Below are 13,515 nucleotides of genomic sequence, written 5' to 3' on the forward strand. Positions count from 1 at the left end.
CTTTTGTTTGTTGCCTGTTTCAGTAGTGATCGCATTTTCATCGGAAAAGGGTTAGAAATGACCTTTAACGTATTAGAAATGACTAAAAAATGTCTTCCTTCTACCTATGGGTTCAAATTTGCCCTTAGTATTATTTTTAGGCTTAAAAATGCCCCTCTCTTAACGGAAAGATGACATGGCATTGATGGACATTTTAAGGACATTTCTGACCCTTTTCCGTTTTAATTAAACATGTAGCATTTATTTAGTCTGGAAAAAAGTGAATTTTATTTTACTAAAAACTGGAAAAAAAACAAAAATAAAAGCTGAAAAATATTTTCTAAAACAATATTTTTGTAAAAACTGGAAAAAAATATTTCCTCTTCTTCTTCTTTCCCTGTTTGTCCATATGCTTTCTGAATTCATTTTTTATATATTTTAGTTCTTCTAATGAGTCAGTATATCAAAACTGAAATATTTTTGTTTTTTTTCAATTTTTAGTAAAAAAAAATTCATTAGTCTCGGAAAATGTAGCATTTATTTAGTTAAACATGTAGCATTTATTTAGGAATAGATTGACTTTCTGAGTTCTGAAAAAATAATATTTTAATTAAACATGTAGCATTTATTTAGTCTGAAAAAAAGTGAATTTAGTTTTTATTAAAAATAAAAAAAACGAAAATATTTCAGTTTTGATGTACTAACTCATTAGAAGAACTAAAATATATAAAAAAAAATGAACTCAGAAAGCATATGGACAAACAAGAAGGGAGAAGAACAAGAAATGTTTTTTTTCAGCTTTTACAAAAATATTACTTTTCGTTTTTTTTTCTAGTTTTTACAAAATTATTATTTTAGAAAATATTTTTTAGCTTTTTTTAAAACAGTTTTTTTGTAAAAACTGGAAAATAAGTATTTTTCATTTTTTTCAATTTTTAGTAAAAAAAAAATACTTTTTTTCAGACTAAATAAATGCTACATGTTTAATTAAAACGGAAAAGGGTCAGAAATGCCTTTAACGTATTAGAAATGACTAAAAAATGTCCTCCTTCCACCTATGAGTTCAAATTTGCCTTTAATGTTAAAATGTTCATCAATGCCATGTCATCTTTCCGTTAAGAGAGGGGCATTTTTAAGCCTAAAAATAACATTAAGGGCAAATTTGAACCCATATGTGGACGTTAAGGGCATTTCTGACTATTTTCCGTATATTATAAGTGTGAATCACTTTTCCGCATTTTCATTTACCATGCTGGGAAATTTTATCATCTCTTGTACGTCTAAATTTTTCTGGTCCCAATTCCCAAACCTTACTACTACCTGATTTTTCACTGTTATGGATATCTTGAGTCCATTACTTAAATGACCACTCAACTATCCAAAATTCTCTACTTAAGTCACTTTTCTATCGTTTGTAACAACAAAGTCACTTAACTTGCCTATAAGGTTACTCAACTAGATTTTTCAAACTTTGGATTGCCAAATACCTATTTTACCATCTAAATTATAAATATTTGTCTTATTTTTATTTTTATTTTAACTTTTTTTAATTATTTTTTCCCTTTTTAATTTATATTATGGACTTGCCTATAGAATAAATAAATTTTATTTATAAATTAAAAAATAAAAAGTATTTAAGCATATATAATGCTGGAATAATAAAATATTGAGCATAGTAAAAAAATTAATTAGAATAATTTGTTCGTAATAATAATTTTAATATTAACAACAAAAATTTAAAATTTTATTTACAAAATTGAGAATGAAATAAAATAAAGGTTGTAAAATACATATTCCATGCACGTAATATAAAAATAATTATTTAAATAAAAGTATTTTGATAATATACATTATAGATTCTTGAAAATTATGCTCAATTATATTATTATTCCGACATTGCATAAACTTTTTTTATTTTTTATTTTATAAATAAAATATATTTATTCTATAGGTAAGTCCATAATATAAATTAAAAAAAAAAAATCATAATATTAAAAAGTTTAAAGAAATAAAAAGAAGACAAATGTTTATAATTTAGAGGGTAAAATAAGTATTTGACAATTTAAAGTTTGGAAAATCTAGTTGAGTGATTTTCTGAGTGCTATAGGCATAATTAAGTGACTTTGTTGTTACAAACGAAAGAAAAAGTGACTTTAGTATATAATTTGGGATAGTTGAGTAACAATTTAAGTAATAAACTCTGAATATCTTTGGATTTTAACCTTTTTAATAAGAAAAAGTGTAATTACATAAAAACAACTAAAGGAAGTGATAATCACCAATATGTCTGTGTGTGTCACGTATTAAACAGCCCTTATTAGTATCTTTCTAACAATTTTTTTATTTTATCTATCTTTGATTTAATGTCCATTTAAGATTGACACATTATTGAAAACTAGGGATTGCTTCGATCCCAATAATTAGTCAGTTTGTTACTCACATTGAAAGCAACACATGACACATCTTTCCACATTGAACCTCTAATTAAATACAATTAAAACGCTTCCTTTTCCTGTACTTTAACATAATGGCCACTTCTAATATTTATCATGTAGAACTAAGTTCTACTGCTTTGATGCTCTAGTGAAAAAACAAATTAATCAAACTATAGATCCTATAGAAATTCCTAATTCCAGTAGCAAATTAAAAAAGTGAAAATTTGAAAACATTAAAATGGTAATTGAAGAGACATGTATATAATCACAGCTTTTATGTTTTAAGATCCAGATAGAAAAACCATAACTAGAAGAAGATTTGTTGATAAATAAAAGATCTCTACAGCTTTACACTTGTATCCGAATCATATTATAATATGTTTTATAATTTATACAATGGGGAATATTAATTAATTTAAGCCGATTAGTACGAGAAAACTTTGGTAACAAGCATGCTAATTTTCTAGTAATATATCAGTGGAAAGTATTTATTTTCTAAAGTACCATTAAAAGGAAAGGAATATTAGTAACAACATTCAACTGTCAACAAAAATTACAATTGAAAAAAGAAAAATAAGAGGAAGAGAAAAAGATCAACAATAAAGAAAACCGAAAAAATTAGACGAAGAGAGAGAAAAAGGCGAATTACAGAGGAGCTCTTCTGTCATCTCTCTCTCTCTCAAATGTCGACGAAACCCTAGTTATCTCCGTCTCTCCAACTCACTCTCTGCAAACACACACAACACATACACTCTCTCTCTCCGGTTACATTTATTTCCGATTTTAGGGGTTTTTCCGCTTCATATACATGTACAACTGATAGATTCATAGAGAGAGAAATGTACAGGGATCGAGGTGGCGGTTCATCGAAGTCGGAGATCGTCGGTGGACCGTTGGATCGGAAACGAATTAACGATGCGTTGGATAAGCACTTGGAGAAATCCTCACCTTCCACATCTAGAGCCTTCAAGGATAAGGCTGTTCCCTCTACCTCCGCCGGAAAATCGCATCAGCACCATCCCGATCATCGCGCCACAAAAAACAAGTGCTCAGATGGTAAGGCTTTTATTCCTTTTTGGTTGGGAAAATGTTTTTTTTGCTCAATTTCTATGTTCGCGCCACAAAAAACAAGAATTATTTTATAGTTGAATGCGTTAAATTTGCTGATAATCCGGTAATATTGTAGCTGACAATGGTTAATTATTCATTATCTTCCTGATAATGGAATGTAGATCCGCTAGATGCTGCTTTAGCTTTAAGTCTTTAACATATATTCTTTAATTTGTCGAATGTTGTAAAGTGTCTGTCCTTTTGATTTTTTCTACTGAAAAGCTAGAATAGTTATTAGGCTTTAAGTTTGATGTTGTAGTGAGGGCGAGAGGTGGCGCGACAAAGTTGCTCCTGTTTATGAAACGTGGAAAAAAACCTTTTTAGAGAAATGCACGGAGAAGAGTGCGCACTGTATGTCACTCTAGCTCTGGCGGTCTAGCTGCGTAGTTTGGTGGGAAGCATTTCATGCCGGGATAATAACCCTTTTAAGTTTGATGTGGTATTCTGGTCTTTTGCCTTGTAGTTGCGGGCATCTTGAGGAGATGTGAAAATATGATATTTTTGTGATTTTGAGTTTGAATCCACGCGTGGGGAGGTGAGGAGAACACTGGTAAGCATAAAACACAGTTTTGTTAATTGTTAAAGTAAATTCAAAAGCTGTTTTACGGCTCTTCAGAATCCTTTTCTTCTTAGATGGATATATATAGGGCCTTACTTTATCAAATAAAAAGAAAGATGGATATATATAGGGTGTTTTTGTGGTATCCAATCAGAAGCTCGGACTTGCTTACTAGGTTCCATCTTCCATGAGTACATGTAGCATTGTTACACATAGTTGCATCCTAATGTTTTATTGCATTTACAACAGAGTGAATGTAGTAGAGTTACAGCTGGTAGTAGAGGTCGTTAATATATTGGGTTGCAAAAACCTTTGGACTCAGTTTGTTTCTGAAATTCTACTACTCCTTTGAGATCAGCATTCAAGTACAATTTCTGTTGGATCATCATATTTTTTTCTTTTGTTTTTGATAAATGATTCATGATATTGGCTTGTGACAAGCTGTAAACTAGTTTTTCTATATGAAATTCTTAATATTATTGTAGTGATGGCATACTAGGTAGACCTAAGATATTTTATTTTTGTCTCTTTTGCATTTCAAGCTAAGTATGGGTGTGTCCAATATTGTGTCGTTTGCAGATGAATCTGAAACAGACAGTGAAGAGTCTGATGTTAGTGGTTCTGATGGGGAAGATACATCATGGATTTCTTGGTTTTGTAACCTGCGTGGAAATGAGTTCTTTTGTGAAGTTGATGACGAATATATTCAAGATGATTTTAATCTCTGTGGATTGAGCAGTCAAGTGCCGTATTATGACTATGCACTTGACCTTATCCTTGATGTTGAATCCTCTCATGGTAAGTATGTTTGCTTTTGCTTGTTTAGAGTACTTCCTACATTACCACGAATTATAAGGAAGCTTCTTTATGATCATGTTTTTTCACCCGAATGATGTGGTAGCTGATCTTCTGTGGATAAAAAGGAAGATGAAACTACATGATTGCTAATTTTGTTTTCTTTTGGCATGTGGAACTCATATTTCTTTCAACAATCTACATCATGTTGATTTTCATGTTAAGTGAATATGTACATAGTCGTCGGCTCAAGTTTGTTTTGGTATTGGGGTGTGCATTTACCAATTCTGGGAGAAGATACTGAATGGTTTCTTACATCCAAGGGTGTGGCATAACGGTCAATGAAGTGAGATGGAAACCGTGGGAGACCAAAGTTCAAATCTTAGTAGAGGCTAAGACGTTAGGTGAATACTTTCCATCTAAGTTTTGATTGGCAGAGTTACTCGGTACTTGTGTTGGTGGGAGGTAGCAAGTACCATCACCTCTTGTTTTCGAACGTCTTCTCTATACTGGCTTAGTAGAAATCCCTATTTGACTTAGGCATAGTCCTGTTGACCCCCAAAATGTTGAATAAGAATCTCCCGATCTTGGTGGTAAAGCTGCAGTGAAGGAAAAGGTGGTTTGTATCTTAGTTTTGCCCCTCACTGAGGGCACACCTGCTACATATACGAAGACCTCTCCTTTGAAGGTTCTCATGTGTTAAGTTTGCTTCTTTGGCCACCTGCCAAATGAAGCACTCTACCTTAGGAGGGGCTTTATTTTTCCAGATGCACTGCAATTGCCAATTAGTATTGGGAGTAATTGAGCTGCTGGGTATGTTAGCCCAATTTTACCGAGAATATCCATTTGAAGTGACCTCTCCTGATTAGTGAATCAGGTTTAGGTTGAGGAGGTGGAAAGATGCTCAGCTGAAGAAGCAGTGCACAAAAGCTGTCCATTTCCCAATTATTGATTCTTTCTTGAGAATGATGTTCCGACCTTGCTCTGTTCTGTAGTTCGAGTCTCCAAGATAGAAGCTTCAGGATTTTCTGCGAGTCTAAAGAGGGTTGGAAGCTGGTCTCTTAAAGGGGAGTGACCCAGCCGTGCATCTTGCCAAAATTTTACTTTCCTGCTATACCGGATCTGAAATGAAATGTTAGCTATAAATGGTGGCTCACAAAGTGATGTATTAATTGCTATAGAAATGTTAAAGGAAGAATGATATGTTAGTGATGAGGACTAGGAAAGTAGAAACGTAGTATTGGAAAAAGTAGACAATAGATCAGAGTCTTGAAGGTTCAAAGTTCAAACTGGTGGTTTAGTTTGTATGGACATAATTAATATATATTTGTCAATCAATCAACAATCAACTATGCATTAACCCCCAAATCACATATACTTGACCAAAAAAGGAAAAAATACCTAGAGAACAGGGAAATTTGAGCATGCCTCCATTTATTTATTCTGTGTTTTCTTTAGGAACTTGTTAGGGACAGTAAAGAAATACATAGAGAAAGCAAGATATGAAAATTCCAGACTGCGAATTACTCATGCATTGCCTCTGTTGATTTCCATTTGGGAACTCTGAGAATTTTATGTCTCAGATTCTACTCCTTTTTGATTTTTTTTTTATCATATTCAATTTTTTTTTTCTATACTAGTTTCCGGACACGTGCGTCTTGTGTCAAATAGTGCAAACTATAAAAATCATATTATAGTGTAATGGTGAAAAATTTGAAGTGGAAAAGTGCAAGTCGAAATTGATGAACATGTCTATTCGAATGACTACATTATAAAATTGCGTAGATATTATTGAAAAGTATTTTTGAGTTGTAAAACCAAAATTAAAGGAAAAGTACAATTGTCTAATATCGGGTATGATTGTTACTTTCTTGCACTGCCCCACTCCCAACTCAATAAATGAATTATCCTTGCCTTTATTTGATTTAGAAGTTGAGACAAAATAGTGTAACGTACTAACTTGTATTCATATTGTTCGTAACGTTATTTTAATCATTTTATGACCTTTATACTTCTACAAGGAAACAACATGAAAAGTCAAGCTTTAACGTTGCAAGCTTGCACAATCTAAGAAGATGTTTAATATGAGAAACATCACAGTTATGGCAGATTGGAATAATATTTTTTAGCTTCTTCCAGTCGAAAATATTAATGCGGACAAAGTGTAATTCCTGAAAATTTATAATATCAAGGACTTTTAATAATTTAACTTTTACACTAAGGGGCTTTTCTGCTCTTAAGAAAAAACTGTTGGTTATCGTTGGTTGACCTTAATTTTATCAAAAGGAAACGCCATGACAATCAATTGATTAGAAGTTACAATAATTAGATATTTTTTTATTAGTCTAAAGCTTGAACATGTCAAATACTAATAATATTTCTACAATATACGTTTTGCCAACTTTGCTTTCAGATGGTTCAATCCCACCTCCACCCCTTAACATTTCACTCCTACCAAACCCAAAGACAAAATCGAAATAATAATAAGAGTAAAAGAAAAATGGTTATTACCAATATACATATCTAAGAACCAATTTGCAAAAATTCACAAAGCGATGTTCAATTCATTCATCCTAGTAAGTCAAAAAATACGCAAAATCCCAAATACGAAAAATACGTAACAAACAAAAAGCATAAAACCAAAAATCCAACAGATGGAATTAAAGCAAAAGCAGAAAGAAAGAAGAGGAAGAGACAAACATATTATATATACTAAACTACTGGTGATGAATTCTTCCAACATCTTTCTCCAAAAAAAATCACATAAAATTGAATCTTGAACTAATTGAAAAAGAAACTAACTTGCTGAACTGAAAACAGTACCTCTTGTCAATCCGGAATGGGAGAAACTCGGAAGCTAAAGAACCAAAAAAATTGGATCTATGTGAGAAATGATTTAAAGGGGCTTTAACAATTTGAAGAGACTCTAAGAACTGCAGTGAAATTTCTGAAAAGGAATGAGAAAAAGAATTGATCAATGGGAATTAATAAGAGAAGGTAAGCGGAAAAGGCTACAATTTATTACTAATAAAGAGTAAGATAAAATTCACACATTACGTGTAAAGGCTACGCGACATACTTAACATATCAAAAGGTTGGGAGTAGTTATCAGAAGATGAAAAGCTCTTCCATTTAAGTAGTAAGCTAACATTAAGTAGCTCAAATTAATCATTTAATGGGAGGTAATTTTACTTTTAGATAGAGGGTAAATTAGTCGTTTAACTTTTGAAGGATATTTTAGTAAATCAACTTTAGGGCTTCCCGCTTATAATACAGTATGATAGATTACTCAGCTGGTTTAAGTCCCCCTCATTGGATGTCCTCTTTCTTTCTTTTTGGGGGATTTTTGTGTGTGTGTGTGTGTGTGGGGGGGGGGGGGGGGGGGGGGGGGTGGTGTAATTGTGATTTCCAACAAATTTAGCGCTTTGGAAAAATTGATCATGTGATACCCCTGGATTATCTCTTTTATGTGATTTCACAAGCTTTCTAGAAAAGACTTGACATCTGCTTTAGGCTATAAACTCAAATTCACAGCTTCTTTCCCCCTGCTTTCACAATATTCTTGTTTTTCCGCTTTGGAAATAAGTACCGCTTTGCTTTCCTAAGTACATATCGTCTATCTTATGAGTTATGACACTGAATATATAGTATGCTCTCAACATGGAGCTTCTTGTCTTTTTCATGTTTGGAGAATCGCAACTTTGTAACCGTTTCCTGTGTTGACTAGGTGATATGTTCACTGAGGAGCAGAATGAATTGGTTGAGTCGGCGGCAGAGATGTTGTATGGTTTGATCCATGTGCGGTACATTTTGACTAGCAAGGGAATGGCTGCAATGGTAATCTCTTATGCTTGGCTGTTTCTGTGCTTCTGTGTTGTTTGCTTTCATTTTTATTCACTTTTCCATGATGTAAATTCTGTGAAAACCGTTTTTCAGTTAGAGAAGTACAAGAACTACGACTTTGGGAGATGTCCACGAGTTTATTGCTGTGGACAGCCTTGCCTTCCAGTTGGTCAGTCAGATATTCCAAGATCAAGTACAGTAAAAATATACTGTCCCAAATGTGAGGATATCTATTACCCCCGATCGAAGTACCAAGGCAGTATCCTTTTGTTGCTATCACTTTTTGAAGTTCCTCTTTATTGATACTTTCCCTCTCTAGTCATTTATGCATTTATTTTGACTTCTCTGATGCTATTCACAATTATTCTTAGTGTTGAGCTGGGTTTATTTTTGTTCCTAAGTTTCTGTTCTTGTGGTTATGCTTGTTCTTAAATTTTAAATTGCATGGGAACTTGATTGCACGCTTTTCTATGGTAGCTTGCTCATTAATCTTGAATAGTTGCCGTTACTTTGCCATGTATAGAGCATTTCTATCCTCTATTATGATTTCTTTAATGGCCAAAGATATCGATGGAGCTTACTTTGGAACAACGTTTCCACACCTCTTTTTGATGACTTATGGACACCTCAAGCCACAAAAATCAACACAGAATTATGTTCCGAGGGTATTTGGTTTCAAACTCCACAAGACTTGACAGACAGTTAAGTCCGTTGTGATATTGTGAAGATATTACATTTTTCTGCCACTATCAGATCTTACCTGGCTGTGAAGTACAATTCATCATGTTAGAGCCCAGGTAAAACAGGAGTTCTAGATATGACAAACTTGATTCATTGGTCAAGAAGCAACTATGGCCAATCTGTCAAGTGAAATTCGTCTTCAAAATTTCATCATGAAATACAAGAGCATCTGTAAGCTTGTTTCTTTTCTAGGTAGAGAATTGCATTTGTTCCTCATGTAGTTCTTTGTTGTCTTTTATCCTTTTTCTCTTGGTGCTTCAGTGCTGAATGCTACCATTTTCCACCAGAGGCACTCATCTGGAGGCTAGGTTAGGGTACATGAAGGTTTTCGACCATTTCCAGATGTAATGTTGCATGATGGTAGTGAAGGTTATTCCAATTTGATATAATGGCGATAAAAAAACAAAATATAATGATAAAGATAAATGTGAGGCACGAAGGTACAATCCTTGAATTTTGGTACCTGCACACTGTAATTGCATTTACATTTGTAATACTTGGTGGCTTATTTGATTTTGATGGTTACCGTTGTTTAAAGTGATATTTGACCTTAATGCTTTAAGATATAGATATAAAGAAGGAATTTTAATAAGGCAGGATAAAAACAACTATTAAATGATCATGTTTGAGTTTCAAAGAACTAAGCATATAGATAAAGAGTAATTCGTTGAAAGACAAATTTGGTTAATTTGGGTACTGACGTATTGGATGATGGTCAAATTGATGAAAGACCAAAAACCCTATAAGCAATATGAATGAGGGAATAGGCTTGTCATTATTACTTGTTAGTATTCAGAGCCTATTTGGTGTCGAGACAAATACCCGTCAAGAAAATGGGGAGGATATTCATTGTCTGTTTCATTATATTTACGTTATATTAAAATAATACCGTCGACGAAAGGGTTTTATCCTGGATACAAATGAAGAGCCAAGAAAGTTCTGTTGTTTTGGTTTATGAGTTGATAGAGGAGAATTCCTGGGGAAATGACATGGATAATCTTTCAATAAGACATTTAAGGTTGTGATTAACAGTGTAGTGGAAGCGATATCGTCTTAGCTTTTCCAACATATTTGTCCTGTCTTTTTCATCTTAGCCTCTGTACCTATACAACACAGGAGTAATGTTTGTTGCATGCACACTACGACATTACTTTTTTCAGATCCCATTTATGTGATTACATTGGATATTGTTGTTGTTGTTGTTGTTGTTGTTGTTCATCTTATCTTCCTCCGAGAGTTTCATAAAAAAAATGCTGGAGCGGTGCTCCTTTCTTCGCTAAATTAATTATTTTGTCCAGCTTATAGCCTGTTTGGTCAAGCTTTTTTTTGGGCCAAAAGTGTATTTTTTGGCCAAAAGTGTTTTTTTCTAAAAATTGAGGTGTTTAGCCAAGCTTTTACAAGGAAAAAAAAATGCTTTTGAGAAGCAGAAGTAATTTTTGAGAAGCAGAAAAAAATAGTTTCTCTCCAAAAACACTTTTCTGATAAGCACTTTTGAGAAAAATACACATAGAAGCAGTTTTTATAAGCTTGGTCAAACACTAATTACTACTCAAAAGTACTTTTCAAATTAATTAGCCAAACACAAACTACTTATCACCAGAAACACTTTTTTGAAAAGTACTTTTGAGAAAAACACCTCAAAATAAGCTGATTTTAGAAGTTTGGCCAAACATGCTATTAGTATATGTTAGAAGCGTAAAATAACTAATGATTATTGAGCTACATGGCACTGCTAGGACCTGTATTTTCGCAAAGGGATTTTTTTTTTTGTATATATACTACTTTTTAAACTTATTAACGGGTTTAGTTAAGTTTTTCTATTTACAGGAAGTGACTAAATTTTTTTACAAAATATATATAAATTCATTCAAAAGCTACAATTTATATGCAACTTGTCTACACTTTTTAGTTGTACAGAATCCGATAAAAAGTTACAATTTACTTTTTTTGTACAGTGTGGTTCTTTTGGACTCAAAAAATACAAATAGGTAAAAAAAAAACTGTGTAACATTTTATATATAGCGCGGTTATTCACCGCGCTATACCTTAACGACACGTTTGTCCGTTAAAATATAGCGCGGTGAATAACTGCGCTATATTTGAACTCAAAAAGGGCGGGAGGTATAGCGCACATATAGGACGCGCTATAGTATAGTGCATCCTATATATGCGCTACTTACTTAAAAAAGTGGGCCTCCATCTTACCCGACCAGAAAACCAAAACCCTCCCCCCCATTCTTGCGCCTCTATTTTTAAAGCAAAAAAACTCCATTGGAGCCCACGCGTCTCACAAAAAGTGTATCTTCTCCTTATTGTAGCAAGCTAACACCGGATCTAAGTGGTTATCGCGTAGTGAATTGCTCATTTCGGCTCCCAAATCATCAAATCTTCACCTTTCAAAAACTTTTAAATCGAGATATTCCGCCTTACTTTTTGGTAAAACTCATGTATAAAAAATGTGTATTAGTTATTTTTTACTATGATCTATGTTTTTTCGTGATTATTTTGTGATTTAATTAATTTATTATTTTTTATTCTGATTAGTTTATTTATGTGCTAAAAAATTAGTAAAATAGATAAATTATTATTTTATGAATAATTAATGTTATTAGTTGTTATAAAAAAATATTTATTAATTATTTTTTTACTGTGATCTATATTTTTTCGTGATTGTTTTGTGATTTAATTAATTTGTTATTTTTTATCCGGATTAGATTATTTATGTGCTTAAAAATTAGTAAAATAGATATATTATTATTTTATGAATAATTAATGTTATTTGGATTTTATTGTTGTACGTATATTAATATGTGACTTTATTATTGTTTAGTGCCCTTTTGTGTTATGTTGTGCCCGTAATTGTAATGTAGTGCCCTTTAGCGTAGTAAAACTGATAATAAATTTTAGCTAATGGTAATTGACTTTGTTCATGGCCATTTTGAGTAGTGTTACTTTAGTAAAAAAATGTTGAAAACTAACATATGAAATACTAATATAGAAAATTTATCAACATAAGTATATGATATATGAATAATTACTAAATTATCTTTGTAGGTATTGAAATTAATCATTTAATTATCTGTTAACCTCAAAAATATCTGAAAAAATTCAAACACAAACTCTCTCGAATTTTAGCCAACAAATGTAAGAAAATAACAATATTTGTCAAACTAAGTATTTTTATATGAATATTTATTAATTATATTATGTATAGTTATAAATATTAATTATTTAATTCTATTATACCCAAAAATAGCTGAGTAAGAAACAAACATATAAAATAATAAACTACATATAAAATAATAAACTAACATATAAAGTAATAACCAAATATATAAAATAATAAACTAACATATAAAATAATGTAATAAACTAACATATAAAATAATAATATAGAAAATATATCAACCTAAGTAATAATATATTAAAAATATCGATTAGATATTAATATAAAAGATATTGCAATATGTTTAAAGATGTTAAGCAATCAAAAAGAAAAATACTTTAATTAATATTGTTCAATTTACAGACATCCTCATGGAGGTTCCCCCTGTGCATCCCGGACCTGGATCTCGAGAGCTATTGTTGCTATAGGGCAACCATAAGTCTTTATACATCTGGGATGGGCAGTGTCTGGCCCAGACATTCCACCCCATATGTATAGACGATATGTGGGAGTTCATTAGGGACCACCCACTCCATCCCCGTATAGTTAGACGCCTTCAGGATACAAGTTTCTACAGGATCATAGAGATCAACCAGTTGCAGTTCGACTAGGCGTTGATCACGACTTGATAGAGCAGTGGCGACTGGAGATGCACACGTTTCATCTACCCATCGACGAGGCTACCATCACGCTTGAGGATGTGTAGGTTCTTTTCGGGCTGCTTGTCGATGGATTACCTGTAGCTTACCCACTTGCTCTTAGAGACTATAGGGGAGTGCATTACCTGCATATGTTGTAGCGGCTCACCGGTTTCCAGCCAGCGTAGCCGACTGCATTGAGTGGGCCAGTCGATTGCAGGTGACGCTCGTCCAGCAACATTTGGCAGC

General features: G+C 32.6%; 1 protein-coding gene across 1 annotated transcript; it reads left to right on the forward strand.

The window, feature by feature from the left end:
• Window positions 1-3,065: 3,065 nt before the first annotated feature.
• On the forward strand, window positions 3,066-9,924 carry LOC107770532 (putative casein kinase II subunit beta-4). Its single transcript, NM_001325063.1, is given in 5 exon segments — window positions 3,066-3,470; window positions 4,663-4,881; window positions 8,606-8,715; window positions 8,815-8,980; window positions 9,286-9,924. Coding segments are annotated over 5 exon segments (843 nt in total). The 5' UTR covers window positions 3,066-3,253; the 3' UTR covers window positions 9,417-9,924.
• Window positions 9,925-13,515: the final 3,591 nt, after the last annotated feature.

Source organism: Nicotiana tabacum, chromosome 19 (assembly GCF_000715075.1).
Source record: "Nicotiana tabacum cultivar K326 chromosome 19, ASM71507v2, whole genome shotgun sequence".
Classification (NCBI taxonomy): domain Eukaryota; kingdom Viridiplantae; phylum Streptophyta; class Magnoliopsida; order Solanales; family Solanaceae; genus Nicotiana; species Nicotiana tabacum.